General features: G+C 39.9%; 1 protein-coding gene across 6 annotated transcripts; it reads right to left on the bottom strand.

The window, feature by feature from the left end:
* Positions 1 to 1,274: 1,274 nt before the first annotated feature.
* Positions 1,275 to 25,011, bottom strand: LOC106882301 (uncharacterized). 6 transcript variants are annotated; one of them, XM_089354448.1, is made up of 7 exons: positions 24,904 to 24,921; positions 15,064 to 15,143; positions 6,688 to 6,828; positions 3,216 to 3,318; positions 2,647 to 2,704; positions 1,834 to 1,905; positions 1,275 to 1,566 (listed from the first exon to the last, which is right to left on the bottom strand). In XM_089354448.1, the coding sequence occupies exons 5-7, from the start codon at positions 2,687 to 2,689 to the stop codon at positions 1,382 to 1,384; spliced, it is 300 nt and encodes a 99-aa protein (XP_089210574.1). In that variant the 5' UTR covers positions 2,690 to 2,704; positions 3,216 to 3,318; positions 6,688 to 6,828; positions 15,064 to 15,143; positions 24,904 to 24,921; the 3' UTR covers positions 1,275 to 1,381. The 6 variants fall into 6 exon arrangements, with proteins under 6 accessions (XP_089210574.1, XP_014788413.2, XP_052824553.2 ...); XM_014932927.3 differs by lacking the exon at positions 6,688 to 6,828 and having other exon boundaries at positions 24,904 to 24,937; XM_052968593.2 differs by lacking the exon at positions 3,216 to 3,318.
* Positions 25,012 to 25,101: the final 90 nt, after the last annotated feature.

Here is a 25,101-nt window from a genome sequence, read left to right as displayed (position 1 = left end):
TAATGTTTGTAGGCTTTTTGGGTGCCTTGTATTTCTAAGGGTTTTTTGACATATATCTTTTTTTATATGTTTGCATGTCCCACATGCTATACCTTCATTTATGTATTCTTTTTTACTACTATTATTATTATTTTTTTCCTGCTGTACCCTTATTTGTATTTTTATTTTTATTTTTATTTATATTTTGATTTCAATTGTATTTTTATTTTTATTTCTATCTTATTTTTGCTGTTGTTTTTCTTCTGGTCTCTACCACACCTCTGTTTTTACCTCTTGCTCTACATCTGTATGTAACCCTTTGTGAATCTCTGAAGAGGCCTAGAGGTTCGGGCATGTAACCCCATTTCAAAATGTCATCCGATAATCACTCCGGTAAGGAATATTCGGATAGAATGGGGCCTGCCAAAACTAGGCCGTAACAGCTGTAAGATTAAACTTCTGTTCATCCTCTAATTCCTTATGTACTTTGTACTTCTATATGTAAACCATGTTGGCAAAATAACATAGTCTACCATGGACACCTGTGCTTTGGTTCTTTCTTTCTTTTCCTTTTCATCCTCTCTTTTGTCACTTTTGCTATGAATTAAATTAATGAATTCAACGGGATACACCGTCTGCAAGTAGTTGGGTTCAGCATATTATCCTCCATTTTCTATATATATATATATATATATATATACATATATACGACAGGCTTCTTTCAGTTTCCGTCTACCAAATCCACTCACAAGGCTTTGGTCGGCCTAAGGCTATAGTAGAAGACACTTGCCCAAAGTGCCACGCAGTGGGACTGAACCCAGAACATGAAAAAATGTGGACTATATTTTTGAATTTCACACTGTTTCAAATTTTGGCAGAAAGTTGAAAATGTTTTCCAATAATTGAAATAATTTACCTCAATATACCTTGTGGAACTAAATGTAACTTTGACATCCATGCCAGGATGGAAGATAGATGGTAAAAGATGATGATGATAAGCATAAAGTAATAGCAACTACTGCAGCACACTGTGCACATCTATCTTCCTACTCTTGCTATGGTTACTGCCAGACTCTACAGAAAAATAGTTTGGGAAGTAAAGAGAGTATATACGCATAGAAATGAAGGCTGCACATTCAGAATGTGTAGTAAGTGTCATAATTAGTGGCAGGCATGGCACAACGGATGTAAGGAATTATGCCTTAACAACCTGCATGCAATAAATCTATTTGATTAGAGTTGGAACAACAAACAATAAATAATATTTCAAAAATAATAAAGACATCCATAAAAGGTAGGGAAAAAAATTTAGTTTAATATTTTAACAGAAATTCACTCTTCATTTGTCTGTTTGATGTTCAGTTTAGTGAAATAATTAGCAAATATTCTTCAATAAATTTCTTCAAGTCTTGGTTGAATTCTTGCTTCCTGTTTGTACTTTGTTGTTATTACTGTTCTCACAGTTATCATCATCATCATCATCATCTTCCTCTTCATCATCATCATCATCATCTTCCTCATCACTGTTGCTGCTACTGCTACAACTGCTGCCTTCACTGCTAGTGTTACTGCTGTTCTCACTTTCTCCTGAAAATTAACAAATTCTTGTTTGTCAAAGAAATACGTAAACAGTTTATACAATTGATTTTGTATCAAATATTATTTTGTATAATTATGACATGTTTTTGGAATTCAGTTATGTGTTTATTTACTTGTTAGGTCTGTGGAGAATAAACAAGATCCTGGCCAGACATGTGTGCAATACAGGTTTGATTCCAAATCAAACAATGTTCCTGTTTGTAACCAAAGCCAGACTAAACATTTATCGTTAATGAAACTTGATATTATACATACCTTTTTGAGTCATTTCTTTTAGTAATGGCTCGAACTGAAGAGCATCATTGTGACTTGGGTTATAAATAAGAACTGATAAGAAAATAAAAAGTTGAAATGAGGAAATCTTTTTGAATATTATTTTCTAAGATTATTTTGTGTTTAAAATGATCCTCTTTTTTTTCTATCAATTCAATAATTTTCAATTTGATTATCATCTTCCCTTTTTACATCCTTTTCATATTGAGTACAATTAACCCTGCATTCAAACAATATATTGTTGAGTTTCTATATTACAAGTACATGCTATAAGAAGAAACAGTCTTTAAGAGAACCTGGCATGATGCTTGCCAATAGCACTGGCTTGAAGCTGTGCAATGGCCATGGAATGAGATTGTTTGGGAAATTTCACATATCTAGAAATAGTTATATGTAGGAAGATAACAAGATAATATTCAGACATTCCTAAACTACTTGCCATATATTCTTTGTAATAAAGGTTTATATCTGCTAATGACAACAAAATATTCTACATAAGCATCAAAATACAGTGTTTTAATCAAAAATAAAGGAATAACTCAAAGTTACCAAATGCAGAAGGTTGATTTAGTTCTATGGCTGTATATCAATGATTAAAATAAATCACTTGTCCAAACAAAAATTTAGAAACTGTTTTAGAAATCTGCTGAGATAAATCATGGAATTGTTCATAGGAATACAACAAAAAAACCCCATCAAAACACAGTTTTTTTTTTTAAGATTTCTACTTTTGAAGAAATAAGAGAAAACAATAATTTTGTACTTACTCATTTGTACTTACTCATTTGTACTTACTCATTTGACATAACTTAAGTGCATTCTGATAATCATGATTCATAAGACATCCAACAAACTAGAAAAACGATATATACAAAAAAAATTCTCAAAAATGGTCAGAATTTGCTAAATTCAATGTAAATTTTTGTATTAATTTTTTTTTTTGCCTAAACCACAATCTTACATTTGTATAATATAAAAAGCATTGGAATTTATTCAGGAAATAATCCCAGATGTCAATATAAAGCTGGAGGTCATTTAACTGCATGAATTAACACAATTAACTGTGTTAAGTAATCTAAACTGCAGCAGCAATGTATGCCTGCAAGAAAACTTCTGATTTCATTATTATTCTTTTAGTTAGAGTCATAAAGTCTTTGTAAAAACAACTCAAAATTGCATGATTTTTGAATGAAGATTAAGAAATTCCTGTTTTGCAATAATTATTAGAAAGACTCAAAAGTGAAAATCCTTTGAGTCTTGCAATGCTGGTAGTGTAAAATTCACAGAAATCTGACAAATAAGATAACTGAACAAACAAGCAATTGAAGCTGAACTTTAGAATAACCTCCAGTAGAATTACTGACCTTTCAAGACTTTATGTGGAACCATATCTAAAAACAATTTCATCTTTGGTGCACTTTTTCTGAACAAGACCATCATTATACATTCAGCAAATTTTAGCCATTACTGAGAAGAGAGTAAACAGAAACAGCAGACAGCAGTCAGCAGACAGTAACAGTGAGCCAGTAGCAGACCAGAGCACTGTCACAACACAGAATCAATGGATGGCAGCAGCAGCAGTAAGACAATGGTCAGCTAACACCAAGTGTCACTATTATCATACATAGTCCAAGAATAATACGATTGATGGTAGTTTTTTCATGTCCAGAGACCATGAGAAGAAACAGCACACCCTCAAATGTCTATGTAAACTGATTTCTTTCTGCCTGTGCTTGGTACCTTTTGAAGTGAGAGTCAGTATGCACAATCCAGTTGCACTCTTTCGACTTGGAGGTCTGACCACAGTAGCTCAGTTGGCTAAGATGGCTGTGATGACCTGCAAGCCATAGGTTTTACATTAAAGCGGCCTTTCCTAGGCAAATTGCCTAACAGGGCAGGAGAACTCCCACCTAACCTGAAGCTGCTGGGTGTTAAAGAGGACCTGGGGCCACCTAGGGGACCCACTCCTTGATTAGCTGCCAAGGTTCATTCCCTTAGCTTTTTCCTTTCCCATGGTACTTACAAGGCAGTGACGGTTTGTGCTTGAAGTTTCTTCCATAACATGCTAATTAACCCATGGCTGGGACCCTGACAGAAGCTACTATTCAATGGAAGGGTAGACCTGGGAACACTAGTGGCTAAGAGGTGGTTTCACATTCCTGAACCAGCCCCCCCCCCCCCACTACTGGGTGCACCTTAAAGTTTTACAGATATCAAGAGAAGAGAATAGAGTATTCATAGCAACTTTACACATGCTTCAGTTACGCAACGCTTTTGTAGTAATCACTTGTGTGTGTGTGTGAGAGAGAGAGAGAGAGAGATAGAGTGAGTGAGTGTGCGACTGTGTGTGTGAGTGTGTGTGTGTGAGTGTGCGTGCACATGCATGCATGTGAGTGTGTGTGTGTGTGTGTGTGTGTGTGTGTGTGTCTAGAGAGTGAGTGTAAATACGTGTTGGATAGATATGTGGGAAAATGTGTGATGACAGTCTGCTACCCTGAAGTTTGTTTTATCTCATCTAAGCATGCAGCTTCATCAAGAGGCAAGCTGAAGGAGTGAGGTGGAGTGATAACGTGGGTGAGAAGACAACCGCCGTGATGCAAGAAGTCTTGGAGAGGGTGACCGTGGAGGACCCAGTAAGAGGGAACTGGTATGTGCCCAAATTGAAGAAGGGGATCATGTGGTGTGATGCCAGTAGCATAGCGATGAGAGTTGTCCTGGAAATTGGAGGTGTTGTGGTGGAGAATGCGGCCTGGCTTAGGAAGAAGGACGACTGCAACCACATCAACGTGGCAGAGCTGAGTGTCGTGCTGAAAGGGCTGAACCTGGCCCTGAGATGGGGGCTGTGTACCATCGAGATCGGGACCGATTTGGCCACTGTATTTAGGTGGGTGGGATCAGTGATCACAGGTGAGCGGAGGGTGTGAACCAAAGGGGGTGCAGAGATGCTGATAAAATGCCATCTGAGAATTCTGGCTGAGCTAGCTGCTGAGTTTGACCTGAGGTTGAGTGTGGTTTTTGTACCCTTTGAGAGGAATAGAGAGGACATTCTGACCAGAGTAAAGAAAGCCTGGATGTAGGTACCAGAGGATCTGCAGCAAGGAGTGGTTGTGGTGTGTCAACTGAGAGACTCGGAGCTGAGGAGACTGCATTCAGTCGGCAGTGAAAAGCACATCAGAGTGGACATGTGAGAAGACAGAGCATCAGATAGCGCACATGGACGTCGAGTGAATCTTGGAGATCATGACAGCACGGGGATGTTGAAAGTGACCCTTTCTTCGCATCGACAGGTAAGACTACCGTAGTAATTCTCTCTTCGCTTCTGTCTTTTTCCTTCTTTTACATTACAGTTTTCTTGATTATTTCAGAGTTTTATACTAAAACTAGCAGAAGTGCCCAGTGTTGCTCTGGGCTTAATTGCTTTAAAGTACTCTTAATGATTCTACTCAATTGTGATTATTGAGGCAAAGATTGATATAAGTTTACGCCCAACCAATCGCTTTGCAACTGGATAGAAAGCCCTGCAAAGAGCATTGCAACTCTCTAAGAAGGGGTAACAATAGAATGTGAGGTGGCCCTGAAAAGGCTGTGTTATCATTCTCACAATTGTAACAATTTGCTAGGTAGTCCTGGAAGGGTGTATAAAACGTTTGCAAGTGAATACGGCATGTTCCTTTTCCACCAACGGCAGTGGATGTGCTGTTACAAAACTTCATGCTCTGTGAAAACAGAATAGATGCCCTATGGAGGAAAGAGGGGGATTAATCATGGGTACCCAGCTCACTTTTTAGCATTGCAGAATTGGCAATTGAAATGTATTTTGCCTATATTTATGTCAGCGCAGATGGAGTAATTAAAGTTGGGCTCATACTTGAAAGCCTGTAGGTGCCAGTAAGGGTTGTTGGGACTCGTCACACCGCATGCAGCTTCTCGCCGTCGACTGTTCCACTGCAATGTAGAACGTTGCCCGTGTTGGTCGTGAGAAGGTCTCGCAGCAGTGGCAGAAGCCACATTTCCAGTGGTAACGGACCACCCATCTGCATCTTCAGAAGCCATGGAAACAGACATAGCGACAACGTTCCTAGCAAGGCAAGTCGTCTGTTGTTCCAAACATTCAGAAGACCTGGAAGCAGCAGTAGCCGCAGCGTTTGTAGCCAGTCAAGTGGCCCTTTGTTCCTGGTCCTCTGAAACCCTGGAAGCAGCATTAGCAGCAGTGTTTCTAGCCAGGTGAGTTGCCCTTTGTTCCAGGCCCTCTGTAGCCCTGGAAGCAGCATTATATGAAGCCATTTTGGCAAGGAGTACGGTGTGCTGTTGGAAACTTTCAGCAGTTCGGCATTCCGCTGAACATAAGGCACTCTGTGAAAGTCTAAAAGGAGTTTGGTCGGAAGACTCGTTTGGTCGGAAGACTCGTTTGCTCTAATTGCTTTTAGCGCCAGTGCTGACGCGGTAAGGCAACTGAGGTGACTTCTCTTTTTCAGTGGCATTTCATGTCCCAAAGAAAGGGTGAAAGTTACTTGTACAGAGAAATTGTCTTGGAAAGTATGTGTAAAATTGAAGGGGGAAAGGGTGATAAGAAAGGGCAAATAAATAAATAAATAAACTGATAGGTATTTGTATGTATGTGTGCATTTGTTTGTATGTATGTATGTATTAGTGTGTATTCTCTCTCTCTATATATATATATGGTAGTAAGTAAATGTGTTTTAAAAAAGATTTTCAAAAAACTCAGTTTGTAGGGAATAAATGTTTGTTGATCGTATTTGAAAAAGATATGTTGCTATTTTTTTTTTTTTTGTTATCTTGGTGAAGAGCGGTGTTAGAAATGGAAAGTGAACTTACAATTCCCGCCAATTAGAATGAGGTCATTGGTAACCATAGGTACATATATATGTGTAGATATATGTGCGTATTTACGTATGATTGGTAGTGTGTCTGTTTATTTGACTCACTCTTTCTCCTTCCTTTCTTTCTGTCTTTTTTCTTGGATCGTTTGAAAACATTCATAAGAGAAAGAAGCAGTTGAAACGATTTGTAATGGAAGTAGAAATAGGAAATAAGATTGTATTAGAAGGGAAAATGGTTATGTATGTAGCTTTATCGATTTTTTTCGTAATTAGGAGTTATTTTGACTGAAGAAATGATGCTATGACCTAAGTTATGGTATTTAGAATATTAATTCCAATTTTTTCATCCACTAAATTTGGAATTGTGTAAATGTATAAATTTTAAACATGCATACACACAGAGAAAATCTGCCTTTTATAGATAAGATACATTGTAGATACAGTTAATAAACAATAAAATGCCTAAAATAAGGGAGTTGAGTGAGTGTGAGAGAGGTCAAATCGTAGCTCATCGTGAAGATAGAATGTCTCAAAGGCAAACTGCTCAGAAGATGAAATGTTCTCGATGTGTGGTGTAAACAACTCTCAAGCGCTTCAGAGAGACAAAAGATGTGAAGACAATGCAAAGAACATGTAGAAAAAAGGTTACGTCCCCTCGTTATGACAGATCCATCACCTATCAGTCGTTCCGAAACAGGAGAAAAACATCATCAGAGCTCTGTGTGGACTTCAACGAGGCAAGTACTTCGCAAATATCAACCAGAACTGTTAGAAGAAGGCTTGTAGAGTACGGTCTGAAAGGCTGTAAAGCCAGGAAGAAGCCATAGGTTTCTAAAGCGAATATGGGAAAACGTCTTCAGTGGGGCAAAAACCACTCAAATTAGACCAGTGAACAATGGTCGAAAGTCATATGGTCTGATGAAAGTAACTATGAGGTAAAATAGTACATGTATTCATTCATTTATTCAAGTTTATCACACAGTCACTTATTTCTCTAATTTTGTCATAGATTGGCTGACTGAAAACTCTAAGATTTTTTAATTCTATTTTACTATTATCGACATTTGCAGTTCCATTAAAATTATGCTACCCAAATCCCAAAAGAATATTTTTCTCCCTCATGTTCTGACCACCTTAACTCTGGCACCCCCTCTCTCCCTCACTCTGTCTCTCTCTCTTGGCCTCACTCTGTCTTTCTCGCCCTCACTCTGTCTGTCTATCTCTCTCTCTCGGACTCACTCTGTCTGTCTGTCTCTCTCTCTCTTTTGATTATCAATCGCTTTGCCAAGACTTCCTCCACCCCCCCCCCCCCACCCCCACCCTATATAAACTAGCTCATGCACTCAGATTCCCCTACTCAATTTTTAATACCTCTGCAGAAAGAATACGTATCCAGAAGATGCTCTCGTCTGAATTTGCTAGTTTGCAGTACGCCTGCCCTCCCACCCCCTCCACCTGTACCGGAAGTTCCTATCCTCTCCCATCCTCTGGTTGTCTCCCATGAATACTTCTAAAGGCTTCACGCCACCCCCACCCCTACTTAGGGTTTATCTCCTCCTATGTAAGGTAGTGATCATATAGTGCAAAAATATGATAGTGCAGCGTATGCCGGTTGAATTGAAGGCTACTGCTTGTTTATGAATTCTGCCAAATGCGAGCTTTCTTTTCAGGCACATAATGCTGCTGTCCCCCGTCCCAGGGTCTCACGGGCCCACACCTCCCACACCCTCAGGGTTGGCACTCTCAACGTCGGCACACTGAAAGGTAGGTCTGGTGAGATTGTTGAGATGCTTGAACAGAGATGTGTCGATTTGTGCTGCCTCCAAGAAGTAAGGTGGAGAGGTAGTTCTGCTAGGTTCCTCACAGGCAAAGAACACAGGTACAAGATTTTCTGGGCAGGAAACACTGACGGGGTCGGGGGCGTGGGAATACTTCTTGCGGAGAAATGGGTTCATAAGGTAATCGAGGTAGTCAGAGTATGTGACAGAGTACTTAAGATTAGATTGGTGCTTCACCATAGGGTAGCTACCGTTATCTCGGCCTATGCCCCTCAGCCAGGGGTACCTGATGGACAGAAAGACCAATTTTATGACACCCTCTTGCTGTCTACCTCGTTGACGAATGACAGGGACCTTCTCCTTGTGGCTGGTGACTTCAATGGACATGTTGGACAACATACAGGGGTGTTCCATGGTGTACATGGAGGCTACGGTTTTGGTTCCTGCAATGAGGAGGGAACCAGGCTGCTGGAGTTCTGCGATGCAAATGATCTTATGGCTTGCAATACTAACTTCAGGAAACCTGCCAGTCACCTAGTCACCTACCGTTCTAGCAGACACACTAGCCAAATTGATTACATCTTCACCAGAAAAAGGGCAAGATGGCTGCTTATAAATGCCAAAACCTTCCCAGGCGAAGAATGTACCCCACAACATAGACTGGTAGTTAGCGACTTCAGGATCAGGGCTAAATGGATGCCCAGAAGACGACCAGCATGGAGGAGAAGGGTCTGGAAGCTTAAAGATCCAGTGAATGGACAGAGATATAGAGACATATTACTCGAAGCCTTTCATGAAATAGAAGGGGATGTAGCTTCACACGATGTGGAAGACAACTGGAAGTTTCTATGGGACAACCTGCTGAGGGCCACTGATCAGATCTGTGGATGGTTCAAAGTCCCCTCTCGACCCAAAATAACGTGGTGGTGGAACAATGTTGTTGATAGGCTATTAGAGAAAAGAAACAGGCTTGGAAGACTGGAAGAACTGTGGTAGCAGGGAATTGTATCAGACAGCCAGAAGGGAAGCTAGGAGACAGGTTTATTTAGCCAGAGGGGAAACAGATAACAAAAAATTTACCAATGTTCTGTGCCATGATGACCAAAAACTTGAGGTATTTCATGTTGCAAGACAGTGTGTGAGAGAGATTTGTGATGTCATAGGAGAGAAATGTGTCCACATAGATGATGGGTCACTTGTACTAAACGAGGTTGCAAAGAGAGACGTTTGGAGGTGCCATAGGAAAGGTTGCTCAATAAAGAGAATGAATGTGAGAAAGAGAGTCTGCCGAATGTTGACCCAACAGAGGGACCAGCTATCTGAATTGACAGTACATTGGTAGATAAAGCAATTAAGAGTATGAAGACAGGGAAAGCCCCCGGCCCATCAGGAATAACTGCAGAGATGCTCAAAATATCCGGCGGTGTTGGCTATAGCCTAGTCACCTGTATAGTTAACCAGGTGATACACGAAGGAGTCATACCCAATGACTGGTGCAGCAGCACCATAGTCAACTGCTACAAAGGTAAAGGTGATACTTTAGATACAAATGATTACAGAGGTATCAAGTTGTTGGATCATGTAATGAAGGTCACGGAGAGGGTCATAGCCCAACTAATTAGGGAGAGAGTCAGTCTAGATGAGATGCAGTTTGGGTTCGTGCCTGGGAAAAGCACCACTGATGCTATATTTCTGTAAGACAGCTGCAGGAGAAATACCTAGCCAAAGATAAACCTCTGTACTTGGCTTTCATTGACATGGAGAAAGCCTTTGACAGGGTCTCCCGATCCCTTATCTGGTGGTCAATGAAGAAACTAGGGATAGATTAATGGTTAGTGAGAGCTGTGCAAGTCATGTACAGGGACGCTATCAGTAAGGTGAGGGTTAGCAACGAGTACAGTGAAGAATTCCAGGTAGAGGTAGGGGTCCACCAAGGTTCAGTCCTCAGCCGCCTCCTATTTATCATAGTCCTCCAGGCAACAAAACAGGAATTCAAGACAGGATGCCCCTGGGAGCTCCTTTATGCTGATGACCTTGCTCTAATTGCTGAGTCACTATCAGAACTAGAGGAGAAGCTTCAAGTGTGGAAGCAAGGATTAGAATCAAAGGGCCTTAGAGTCAAACTAGCTAAAACCAACGTCCTAATAAGTAGGAAGGCAGACAAACCACAAATCCCTTCAGTTAGATGGCCCTGCTCAATCTGTAGAAAAGGCATAGGTAGAAACTCTATAAGATGTACCTAGTGTAAGCTATGGACACATAAGAGGTGCAGCAATATCAAAGGAAGGCTAACTGGGAAGATAGTTTTTGTATGTGGCAGATGCTCAGGAACAATAAACACTGAAAATGTGCAGAGAACAACTTCTGCCACATTCCAGGGAGAAAAACTAGAAGTAGTTGATAGCTTCCGTTACCAAGGTGACCTAGTCAGTAGTGGGGCAGACTGTATGACGCTTGTGTACTAAAAGCCATGCTACATGGCAGTGAAACATGGGCTGTGACTGCTGAGGACATGCGTAAGCTCGCAAGGAATAAAGCCAGTATTCTCCACTGGATGTGTAATGTCAGTGTGCATACACAACAGAGTGTAAGTGCTTTGAGAGAAAAGTTGAACCTAAGAAGCATCAGTTGTGATGTGCAAGAGAGGCAATTGCGCTGGTATGGTCACATGGTGAGAATGGATGAGGATAGCTGTGTGAAAAAGTGCCACACCCTAGCAGTTGAGGGAACCTGTGGAAGAGGTAGGCCCAGGAAGACCTGGGCTGAGGTGGTGAAGCACGACCTTCGAACTTTAGGCCTCACCGAGGCAATGACTAGTGACCAAGACCTTTGGAAATATGCTGTGCATGAGAAGACCCAGCAAGCCAAGTGAGACCATAACCCATGGCCTATTCCAGCAGGTGTAACCAGCCCATTTATGAATACCCCTCATTCATTGGACAATAAACCTTGCTTGTGAAGACCTATTGAGGCAAGTAAAATCAAAATTGCTGACGTGACCGATGACAGTACTGCCTGATTGGCACTTGTGCCATTGGAACGTTAAAAGCACATCTGAATGTGGGGTGTAACTGAGCCACTTATGAGTACCCCCCATTCACTGGGTAATGAACTTTGCTTGCGAAGACCTATTGAGGCAAGTGTAAACAAACCAAAACATCACTGATGTAGCCAATGACAGTACCGCCTGATTGGCATTCGTGCCAGTGGAATGTTAAAAGCATATCCGAGCGTGACTGTTGCCAGGGCCACAGATTGGCTCCCGTGCTGGTGACATGTGAAAAGCACCATTCAAGCATAATCGTAGCCAGCATCGCCTTACCAGCTCATGTGCCGGTGGCACGTGAAAGACAATGTTCGAGCGTGGTCATTGCCAGTGCCGCCAGACTGGCTTCCATGTTGGTAGCATGTAAAAACACCTTTTGAGCGTGGTCATTGCCAGAACCGCCTGACTGGCCCTCGTGCCAGTGGCATGTAAAAAGCACCCACTACACTCTTGGAGTGGTTGGCGTTAGGAAGGGCATCCAGCTGTAGAAACTCTGCCAGATCAGATTGGAGTCTGGTGCAGCCATCTGGTGCGCCAGTCCTCAGTCCAATCGTCCAACTCATGCCAGCAAGGAAAGTGGATGTTAAACAATGATGATAATGATGATGATGATGATGATGATGATAATGATGATAATGATACATTCGCCATGATAGATTGCTAGCCACTAAACCTTTTTTTATTTTCTCGCCCTGTTTATTTCTGTGTTCCTTTCTGTTAAAGAGCATAGGCTCGAAACGTAAAAGACTTTCTCACTTCTCGAGCGTTAAACTAATACATCTGTTTGTTGTTTTCACACCTGTCTTTGTCTTTTTGTAAATTCTCACTATATATATATATATATATATATATATATATATATATATATATATATATATATATATATATATATATACACAGTAATCCTTCACCATATTTACGGTTCTCCTACCATGCACTCAATACATTGCAGAATTTTCTGGTTAATATATAGGAATTTATATCGTGAACTCCTCAGTATATTCGGGTTTCTGTGGCCAATGGATATTTTTTTTTAGATTTTAATTATTTCTGTGCGAGGTTTTGGAATGTAGCACCCGCAATAGTCAATGGATTATATATATATATATATATATATAACATCTTCATCATCATCATCATCGTTTAACGTCTGCTTTCCATGCTGGCATGGGTTGGACGATTTGTCTGAGGACTGGCGAACCAGATGGCTGCACCAGGCTCCAATCTGATCTGGCAGAGTTTCTACAGCTGGATGCCCTTCCTAACGCCAACCACTCTGAGAGTGTAGTGGGTGCTTTTACGCGTCACTGGTACGAGGGCCAGTCAGGCAGTACAGCAATATACCTATATATAGTTTCAAAATTAATGAATAGAGTAACAATAAGAAAGAGAGAGTGAAGACAAAAATAATTTACTCGTTTAACATGCAATGAAACATTAAGAAATTAGAAGTCTGTTTGATGTTTTAAACTGAATCTCTTGTTTGGAAAGTTAAATAGAAGGAAAAGTGTAGCGGAATGAAGAGAAAATCAGAAATAACATAGAAATGTGTAATGAACTGAATAAGTTCTGACTGAAAATAATAGGGACATGAAGTGCTCCATATTTCAAGAGAGTGTACTTGAGAAAATCAAGGTATTGTTACAGTAGAAATGTATACAGAATAATAATGACACACTTGCTGTCACTGATCTTGATAAGAAAGAGGCATGAAAGGGCTTTTATGAGAGCCAGGGGTGGGGTGAAGAATGCATGAAGTAGGGATGAGGACAGTCACTTGAATAGTAAATTAGGAGTGACAGGAAAGTGTCATATCTAAAAGCAGGCACTGTACTACCATTGTAAGGTGGGACAAGATCAAAAGAGATTAAGTATAGATTGTCAGACCAGGTTATGAGGATTACAGAAAGGGTTATTGCAAAACTGATTAGGGACAAGATTAGTTTAAATGCGATGCAGTTTGGTTTTATTGCAGGAAGAGGCAAATCTTTGCAAATATTCTCCATTCAAGGCCTCTGTCTCACTACCGTACAACCTCACAGTCTGGACACAAGGATCAGAAACCCTTTGTTGCAATCAAAGGTAATAGTTGCTTGAACTTTTCCAACTTGTTCTTGCTCTAGTTGCTATACTTTCAGAATACCCAACTCAACTCAGTAATAAAAGTCATCAACAACAACCAGACAATCCCCAAAATTAGTCGATAGGTATTTATGAAGTCTGCCTTCTTCATTAATCTTGTTGTAACTCCACTTTGAAACTTCTACAATCATAGTTTACACTGGGTAAACTCTGTAGAATTTCTACCTTCCTTTTTGCATACTGAGCACAACCATTACCCTGATGGCAGCTGTCTTCTTTCTTCTTTCTTTTGAAGTCTCTCAATTCCAAGTTTTGCTGCCATGTTTGGAATTTCTGTAAACCTACTACAGATTCAGCATGAAGGTGCTATCATGGACAAGCAGTCTTAAACTCCTTTGTTAAAGCCTGAAGACTGTAATAAACAGGTAGGAGTTAAGAACTGAGCCCTGGTCATCCTCTGCATGCCATTCAAACTTGCCAATGCTAACAGTCTATTTGTTCACTGCAAATGTTCAATGGCCCACACAAACCATTCACCTAATCCGAGTTTCTTTAGCAACTACCAGATTATAGTGTGGAACCTGGTCAAAGATCTTCGGGTCAATAAATGCTAGACAGCAGTAACTGTTTAAGTTCTTCTGTGGTTGTCTCAGTAGAAACAGGACATTGATAGTATCTCGTCTTGGTGCATAACCAATTTTTTTCAATCTATATTTTGGTCAATTCTCTTCTTAATCAGCAACTTCCTTGATTTGTTCTCTCCAGTTGATGCCACTAATCTTCCTTGCTCTTTTAACAGTTGATGATGATGATGGTGGTGACGCTACTATACTAATCATTGATTGACAGGAACTCGACCTACCTCGTCAGATATTTTAAACAACTCATTGGCAATACCTGACAATCCAGTTACCTTCATATTCTCAATTTCTCCATCTATCAAGTTGCTGTCAACTCAGTTATTGATCCTTCTGTTGTATCTACTAGGAGGTAGTCCCACCCTCCTCTTTCTCTCTCTCTCTCTTTTGCTATCATTCCAAATACATTTCTCAATATTGTCTTTCAATTTGCCCTACTACATTGCAGTCTGGAACCCCTCACACCATTTATTCTCATATTACAAACTATGTAGGAACTTCTTACTGATTTTTTTCTCCTCTTGTTAACAATAACTAATGTCTTTCCTCTTCTGTTTACTTGATATTGATTTCTGTTACCCCTTTACTTCCTTACAGCAAATTTTTAGGGCTCAAACTACAGCACTGGTCCACCACCACCACATCACTGAATGTTTATATGTGTGTGCATGCATGTGTGTGTGCATATATGTGTGTGTGCATGTATGAGTGTGTGTATGTATGTGTATGTGTGTATGCTTTAAAAATTGAAAAATTAAAATACCAGTTTTATGACCACTTTTAGCTATTTTAATGATTCCTTGATATTAAATATTTTAATATTTTACCTCCATAATTAACTGGCTTGGAACATTTTGCATGTTTGTCTTTGGTGAACAGTTAACTTTTCAAAGTTTGTGTAAGACTCCTGAAATACACAGATTTAGGAAAAATATTAAACTATTGGTGACAATAGAATGTGTCCAGCAAATGAAACTTTAGCAATATTTATGAATGTGATTGTATGAATTGCAGTGAAATTGTGTCCTCTGTTAAATGAAGCCAGGATCATCATCATCATCATCATCATCATCATCATCATCGTTTAACGTCCGCTTTCCATGCTAGCATGGGTTAGATGATTTGACTGAGGACTGGTGAATCAGATGGCTATACCAGGCTATGGGTATTAATAAACAAATTCAAAGACCTTAAAAAAGGGAGTTAAAACAATAAACATCAATTGTTTTCTAATGATTGTCATAACTAAATACAATAGGAAATACTTCAACAAAATTATGTAAAAGAATATTTTATTGATCAAGATGCAAGTGTAAGGGCAGGACAATTTCTCAGTAGAAACAACGATAAAATAGAAAAGTTAGATGATAACATAGGGCAATCCATAAATATAAGCAAATACAGAAATGTCAAGTATTTTCTTCTTATTTGAATATCTTCAATGTTAAGACTGGAAACATTGAATTTTGAAGTGACATACACAGGATGTTTATGCTCGCAAAATACAAGACAGAGTTCATATGGAAATTTTCCACATCATAAAATTGTCTTGTTTCATTCTGCTTCAATCAGTTATTGAACTCATTCTTTTACAAGTTTTTTTCATTATCTCAGGAAAATGGGTTTGGAAGGGCTTATTCTGATGTTTTAGGAATTCCAATTTATCACTCCCTTTAACATCAACACATGGTCCTTAGCTATTTTTAATAGAGTCCACTCTATTCATTGGGATCAAGTCTCTGAGATGTGGATAACCTATGAATTGTGGTTTCTTCCTCTCTTTCTATCTATCAATCTTGGGTGCCTGATAAGAAATTATGCTGTTCTTCTTCCTTCAACTGAGTTGTAAATATAAACTTTAAAATGTTTTGTGTCTCAGTGTTCTGAGATCAAATTTTGTCAGTGTCGATGTTATAGATGAATACTGAAAATAGATATATTACAATACTTAAATACAAAACAAAAGGATGATTGAATGCCAAGCATCCATTTCCAAGTAAGTTTTATCTGTCTGTTGTCTGTCTATCTCTCTCTCTCTATATATATATATACATATATATATATATATATATATATATATATATATATATCATCATCATCTGGGTGACCAAGTTAGTAGTGGGGGTGGGTGCACTGAAAGTGTAACTGCTAGAATAAGAATAGCCTGGGCCAAGTTTAGAGAGCTCTTACCTCTGCTGGCGACAAAGGGACTCTCACTCAGAGTAAAAGGCAGACTGTATGACGCATGTGTACAAACAGCCATGCTACATGGCAGTGAAACATGGGCTGTGACTGCTGAGGACATGCGTAAGCTCGCAAGGAATGAAGCCAGTATGCTCCGTTGGATGTATAATGTCAATGTGAATACCCATCAGAGTGTAAGTATCTTGAGAGAAAAGCTGAACATTAGAAGCATCAGTTGTGGTGTGCAAGAGAGACGATTGCACTGGTATGGACATGTGGTGAGAATGGATGAGGATAGCTGCCTGAAAAAGTGCCACACCCTAACAGTTGAGGGAACCCGTGGAAGAGGTAGGCCCAGGAAGACCTGGGCTGAGGTGGTGAGGCAAGACCTTCGTACATTGGGCCTCACCGAGGCGATGACTACTGACTGAGACCTTTGGAAATGTGCTGTGCGTGAGAAGACCCGGCAAGCCAAGTAAGATCGTTGCCAGTGCCCCTGGACTGGTTCTTGTGCGGGTGGCACATGAGATGCACCATTTTGAGCGTGGCCGTTGCCAGTACCGCCTGACTGGCTCCCGTAGGATTTTCAAGTGAGATCGTTGCCAGTGCCCTTGGACTGGCTTGTGCGGGTGGCACATAAAAGACACCATTTCGAGCGTGGCCGTTGCCAGTATCGCCTGACTGGCCTTCGTGCAGGTGACACGTAAAAGCACCTACTACACTCTCTGAGTGGTTGGCGTTAGGAAGGGCATCCAGCTGTAGAAACTCTGCCAAATTTAGATTGGAGCCTGGTGTTGCCATCCGGTTTCACCAGTCCTCAGTCAAATCGTCCAACCCATGCTAGCATGGAAAGCGGACGTTAAACAATGATGATGATGATGATGATGATAAGTTAATGCAAAAAATACCGTGTTAATTGACTATCACACACACACACAAACACACACACATATATAAGTTGAAATTCACAGAAAAGCAAAAGACGAATGGAGGTGGATTAGTTTGACACTCAGGAAAGTGTATATACATATATACACATGAAGACATTTGTATGGACATACAAAAACTGAAAGCAAACACTTATGTACAAACATATAGATATTCACAGATACTAACAGATAAATTATTTATACATCAAGCCTAATCGTACTTATTTGCATTGTTATAAGCTCACCTGGATATATATATAGGTATATATATATATATATATATATATATATATATATATATATATATATATATTGATAGAAATGGTAAGACAAAAGAATGAAAGAGACCTCGATATTATGTAAATAGAGGAATTAACTCGGAGTTTTATCATGGCTACCGAATAATGGTCACATATTATATTTACAGATATATATATATATATATATATATATATATATATAAAAATGGAACAAAAACGTAACAGAGGGCATTAAAACGTTTGGACAGATAGATGACACAAAGGCCGACAAGAGAAACAACAATTAGAAGGACAGGTCATTCTTGGCTTTCTTTCTTCAGTGAAGTACCAGAAGTCACGACGATTTAGGACAGTTACACTTGAGATGGTTCGATCTGGTTGTCCCCCAAAAAGTCTAAGCTAAGAGCATTAGACCCCTTTGTAAGAAGGTTAGCGAATGTGTACGGCAACAAAGACAAAAAAACAGAGAACATGGTACAGAATTACGAATACAAACAACAGGCGTCTTTCGACTGAGAACGATTCAAACCTTTGTCTATGGAGTGAAAGCCTAAAGGCAGGAATATGGGAGATGGACACAAGACGTGTTGACGATCGGCAGTCAGGCCAAGAAAGAAAGATCATGGCTGGATGGACACTGGTCACGTGTGTATGTATGTGTGTGCATATATGCATATATATGTATGTATGTATGTATGTGCGCGCGTGTGTGTGTGTGTGTGTGTGTGTGTGTGTATATATATATATATATATATATATTGGAAGGTTTGGAGATATATATATATATATATATATATACGTAGCAACTGAAGTGACATGCCATATCAGGCCGATGTGATGTAGCCCTCTACCAAATGTAGTGTGTATATGTAATGCTTGAAAGTTCTCACCTCGGGGTAACTAGTAAACATCGAAGATTCAACACCAAGAAGGAAGAAATATCATTTACATATATTTATTTGTTTGCCTGACAGGTAGTTAAAGAGACAGTAGCAGTTCTTGTGATAATGACAACAAGGTTGGCTCGCTGGTTAGTAGTTGATAGTGCAGAAAAAGGTTGTCTGTCAGTAGAATAAGGAACGCATGGTGCTGACTAGAAAGGAAGAAAGAATAAAGGTGGCATCATCTTTCTTGCGTCCGGAAGCTTCTCTTCATATTCTGAGCGAAGGGCAAAGGGAAAGTGCTGCTCTTGGTCATGGTTGATGCAAAAGAGGACAAGATAGGAAATTCTCTCTGTTATAGAGACTGTAGTGAAACCTCTCTCTCAGGTATTTATTTACGAATGATAACGTAGCGGCTAACATCTAGCTTTCGGCCCACTTGGACTGCTGTGTCCATCACCCTGATTGGCTCTTATTTGCGCGGCATTTATCTCCAGTTCTGTTTCGCGCCAGGGTGCATACCGACCAATCGTGGCCTTCTAATAAGGTCACGTGAGAAGAGTGTTTCTTGCTGTTTCTGGAGCCTCCTCTTTATCTATAAATAGCCCTGCTTCATCTACACCAGTTTGTCTCGACTTTAGACCTCTCACAGGTCTAGTCGTAGACCACACACAGAACACAGCTCCAGCCAGTTTCCAGCGACGACGTCAACACCACCGATCTACTGTCTACTACTGTTCCGTCGCCAGCACCAACACCACCACCAGACTACACGCTACCCACAGCAACCGCAGTTCCATCTCAACACTGTTTGTGTGGATTGTTTCCCCCTCGAAAATAACAGCCAGAACAACCTGCGAGAATCTTCTGTACAAAGTAACAGGTCGCAGTATCAACACTCAACTTCACACACAACATGTGACACCTCAGCTCTGCTATTCGGCCATGACCTCTTGTGTATAGACATTCTACCTACCGTGTAACTCTTCTATGAACTGGTACTTTCTTATCTTTGTGTTCAGGACTCTTATAGTCTGTTACAGACTCTTATTCCATGCTCTGCATTTCTCATTCACACTCACACACATTTATGTATATATACTATTCTTTATACGACGGTCCGTCACACATATTGTATTACTTATATTGCCGCATGCACGCGCACACAGACACACAGTTGTCTACCCTAATAAAATTTACTCTATATATATCTAACGGTTGTGCATCTCTCATTCCTTTGCTGGCACTTACTTGCATCTCACATGCGAGCCCTCTTATGTTATATTACATGTTTTGTGTCGACCGTGCGACACGTTAAAAGGAGCCTTCTCTCGTTCATCGCCATCTCCTTTGGTTCGCACGGTCATTCTCTACAAGACAATGGTCAGTAATGTAGGTCAAACCCTAAACAAATTACTGACCATTCCTTGACCAGCACAGGTCCTTGGGGGTCAAGTGTTCCCTATCAATAATCTGGTGTGGAGAGGATTTCCCGCTTGTTTTGACAAGCAACAAGTGGGTAGATTTGGTTTCAAATCTCAGACAGCCAAGCAAGGGCCCAACACTGCTCCCCCCACTAGAGAGTTTTTAAAAAAAGAAACAAATGATCTAGAGAAAAGAGTATATTCATACAAAAATGCATTTTAGGACAAGGTGAGAACAACGTTCAATTGTGAAAGGTATTTTGTTGTTGGGGAATGTGATGCAAGGCTGAGAAAAACTGTGCATACCAGGAAAGAGAATCCTGAGAATGTACATGGGACAGATATGCATGCGAGTCCGAATAGTGGTGTTGCTTTGTGTGTGCAGAATGCAGAATATGCCAGTTGGTGTACGACTGAGGCAGAATGAACGAGCATGTGCACGAATGCTGAATGTGCCAGTTGTTGTGTGAGTGTGCAGGGCATATACATGAGTACGAGAGAAAGTCCTGCAGCTGTAGAATAAGCTGAGGTGAGTGAGTGTGTGGATTCTCTATCCATGATATCAGCAATAGTTTTCTTGCAGGATTGCATTTTGTGTGAAAATACCTTGATGTGTCTGGCGTTGTTGTCATTGGCATTTGCTAAGATTAGCCAGAATAATGACAGTGTGGTATGCTGGGGTGTTGCATAGGACAGACAATTTTCTTTATTAACTTTGTAACCAGCCTGGGATCGAAAAGAGGCGAGTTGTGTCTGACAAACGTGCAGAGAGCATGAGCTGACATCTGACATACACAGAGTCAGAAAAAAGAGCTGAGTGGGTACAGACATGAGAAAATGACTCTAAAGGCACTATGTTTTGGTGTATGTGTATAAGTGGGTGCAGGTTTGTGTATGAACGCTGAGGAAAAAAGTCTTTTTTTTTTGTTTAACAAACAAAATACAGAGCAGTGCATAAATAGGTCATCGTGCGAAGTAACAAAGAAACTGCAGATATTAAAACAAAAAAAACATGGACCAAGAAAAACAGTGGTTAAAATAATTGTACAACATATGTGCAAAAATGTGCAATGCCAGTGGTCGATGAGAAAATATATATTATACAAATACAGAACATTCAAAAACAAATGAAAGTGTATAATGCTAAGCAAAGAGAACAAAATGAGTAAGCATTTGAAATGCAAAAATATATGTATGCACAGAAAGTTCAAGTCTATGTACAAATGTCTGGGGTAGTGTGAAAGCTAAATATTTCATTTCCAGAGCTGTAATTCGAAACCAAATCTAAGGATTTTTGCTTGCCTGATCCACCACTGGCCAAAAAGGCACAAAAAAAAATTTGCTGGATGCTCTCCATAGTCTTAGTTTCTATTTCTATTTCAGGGGTACTCTCTTGTGGGGGTGTCTTTACCACTAAGTTGATATCATCGACATATCGAGAGTACACATTCACGAGTATGGAGTTCTGTGTCAGGCGTTCCTTAAGCCTTCTGTCCCACCATACCATGAAGAGATTGGCCACATCCCCGGCGATACTAACACCGATGGCTGCCCCCTCGTCCTGGGCGTATAATTTGTTGTTAAATTTAAAGGTGTGGCCTTTTAGGGTGACCTTTATACTAGCTCCTAGTGCATGTGCGATCATTTTCTTTACCTGGTTATCACACACCACTAACAAACCACAAACCACAGCATGTGACAACATGTTACCCATAAACCAATAATAATATGAACAAAGTATAATACAATACATAGATAAACAAATGGAATTAAATACTACATACGTTAACAAAATTTAATTAAACACAAAAAAAAACAAAAAAAACACACACATGAACAAATAAATAAATAAAAACAAATACAAACGAACATGTATTAACAGAGAATATAAGTGATACAGACACTCCCCATAAACATGCACTTACAAAAGACACAGACACATTGAAGGACACGCATGCGTAGACACATACAATAGGAATACAAAATACAAAATGGCTGATAGTTAGCAAGGTGAGACACACATAAGAAAGAAGGAAACAAAGGACCACTGATGAGGTCACAGAAGTGTGACGAAAGAACTCTGGCCGAAATAAGATTAAGATTAATGTAATATAAAGTTGAAGCAAATTAACACCAAATATACAGTGCGTGTGTTTTTATTGGCTAAACTGGCAATATGACCATCCCCAAGTACAACAACATCATCATCATCATCGTTTAACGTCCACTTTCCATGCTAGCATGGGTTGGACGATTTGACTGAGGACTGGTGAAACCGGATGGCAACACCAGGCTCCAGTCTGATTTGGCAGAGTTTCTACAGCTGGATGCCCTTCCTAACGCCAACCACTCAGAGAGTGTAGTGGGTGCTTTTACGTGTCACCCGCACGAAAACGGCCACGTTCGAAATGGTGTCTTTTATGTGCCACTCGCACAAGCCAGTCCAGGGACACTGGCAACGATCTCGCTCGAAAATCCTACAGGAGCCAGTCAGGCGGTACTGGCAACGGCCACGCTCAAAATGGTGCATCTCATGTGCCAGCCGCACAAGAACCAGTCCAGGGGCACTGGCAACTTATCTTACTTGGCTTGCCGGGTCTTCTCACGCACAGCACATTTCCAAAGGTCTCGGTCCGTAGTCATCGCCTCGGTGAGGCCCAATGTACGAAGGTCTTGCCTCACCACCTCAGCCCAGGTCTTCCTGGGCCTACCTCTTCCACGGGTTCCCTCAACTGTTAGGGTGTGGCACTTTTTCACGCAGCTATCCTCCTCCATTCTCACCACATGTCCATACCAGCGCAATCGTCTCTCTTGCACGCCACAACTGATGCTTCTAATGTTCAGCTTTTCTCTCAAGATACTTACACTCTGACGGGTATTCACATTGACATTACACATATATTCCGTTGGATGTGTAATGTCAATGTGAATACCCGTCAGAGTGTAAGTATCTTGAGAGAAAAGCTGAACATTAGAAGCATCAGTTGTGGTGTGCAAGAGAGACGATTGCGCTGGTATGGACATGTGGTGAGAATGGATGAGGATAACTGCGTGAAAAAGTGCCACACCCTAACAGTTGAGGGAACCCGTGGAAGAGGTAGGCCCAGGAAGACCTGGGCTGAGGTGGTGAGGCAAGACCTTCGTACATTGGGCCTCACCGAGGCGATGACTACTGACCGAGACCTTTGGAAATGTGCTGTGTGTGAGAAGACCCGGCAAGCCAAGTAAGATCGTTGCCAGTGCCCCTGGACTGGTTCTTGTGCGGGTGGCACATGAGATGCACCATTTTGAGCGTGGCCGTTGCCAGTACCGCCTGACTGGCTCCTGTAGGATTTTCGAGCGAGATTGTTGCCAGTGCTCCTGGACTGGCTTGTGCGGGTGGCACATAAAAGACACCATTTCGAGCGTGGCCGTTTTCGTGCGGGTGACACGTAAAAGCACCCACTACACTCTCTGAGTGGTTGGCGTTAGGAAGGGCATCCAGCTGTAGAAACTCTGCCAAATTAGATTGGAGCCTGGTGTTGCCATCCGGTTTCACCAGTCCTCAGTCAAATCGTCCAACCCATGGAAAGCGGACGTTAAACGATGATGATGATGATGATGATGATGATATATATATATATATATATATATATATATATATATATATATATATATATATATATACATATATATATATATATATATGGGTTTCCAAACAGCTTCTGTTTATCTAATTCAATGATGAGGCACTGGTTAATGTGAAGTTATATTTAGCCAAAGTGCCTCGCAGTGGAACTGGATCCAAAACATGGTCACAAAGTGACTTACTTAACCACACATCTTGGTTCAATATTTTTAAATATTCTTCAAAACTTATAAGTTAAACAAGGCTTAGGCTTTTTAAGATAGTTATAAAGCAATGCTATATTATAGCAGTAAAGGTGGCATTAGATTATTTTATGTTATAAACCAAGAAATTCCCATTCACCAAAATTACAAAGAAAAACAGTCACTGTGGTCTAAAAAGAAGACAGGTAGGAATAAATCTGAATTAATAAAGTTACTCAAATATAAAATGCAGTGAGGAATAAATCTGATTTTTAGCTGATATCAACACTAGACATGTTTCAGTGTCATCAAATCTCAACCATAACTGCATAAGGCTGAAATTTAATTTAGTTGAATTTGTGGTCTAATTCCATCAAATATAATAGCGTCTACTTCACTATTAAATTTTCAAGCAGCAAGTGTCCTGGGCATTTTCCCCAGACATTCATTTATTGTCCTATACTGTATTCATTAATGGCAAATCACATATATCATTCTAACATCTTGTCATTAAGCTAAACTATGCTTTGCTAATGAGGTATAATAAGGCCTGAACATATTCATAGTTACCTCCCCACTACTAAAGCTCACACTTACCTACCTACCTACAACCCATTTACCTATCCACCCATTGACTCACCTACCTACCTGCCTATCTATTCACTCACTCACCCACTCACTCCTTACCTACCTACCTGTTTATATCTATCTCCTCTATACTATATTTAAATCATGAAATCCCCATTTCATGGTTCTTTCTTTTCTTTTTCTATAATTAATTATTCAGATAATTAATATATTCTCACGCTTAACGCTATAATTTTAATCAATTTAAGTTTCTGAGTTTACATCAAGTGGGTCGCGCCCACTTAACTATTTAGTTTTCTATGGTTCTTCTAGCATTAGAGAAGTCTCTACAGTGTTGTCACGAAGCCATGCAGATAGGTAAAAAGAGGACATCTAAAAGGAGCATTAAAAGAGGACATTAAAAAGTTCTGAAATAAAATGATAAAAGGAAAGCAACAGATTAAAATGACGCAATTTGTGGATTTCGCCTGACAAAGCAAACTGATTTTATGCGAAAGTAACAGTTGAATATTATATGAAGACATGTAATATTGTAGAGAAGGTGTGACTATCAGAATAGAAATTTTTTTAAAAAAAAGAGATGATCTTTACCTCGAACAGTCTAAAACCAATATTAACAAAATATTCAGTTGTTATGACAACGGAATAAACATTTTTTTTCAATTAACATATTATTTTATTTATTTTCGCATTTATTTTTTAATCACCAATTAATGTAATTTGTTATTTTCTTTTTCTTTTATAGAAATATATCTTTCTGCTGCAAAAATAAACAATTTTAAAAACTAA

Source organism: Octopus bimaculoides, chromosome 6 (assembly GCF_046866305.1).
Source record: "Octopus bimaculoides isolate indiv1 chromosome 6, ASM4686630v1, whole genome shotgun sequence".
In the NCBI taxonomy this organism is placed as follows: Eukaryota; Metazoa; Mollusca; class Cephalopoda; order Octopoda; family Octopodidae; genus Octopus; species Octopus bimaculoides.
Note: the sequence above shows the minus strand (reverse complement) of the source record. Positions and strands in the feature narration are given on the sequence as shown.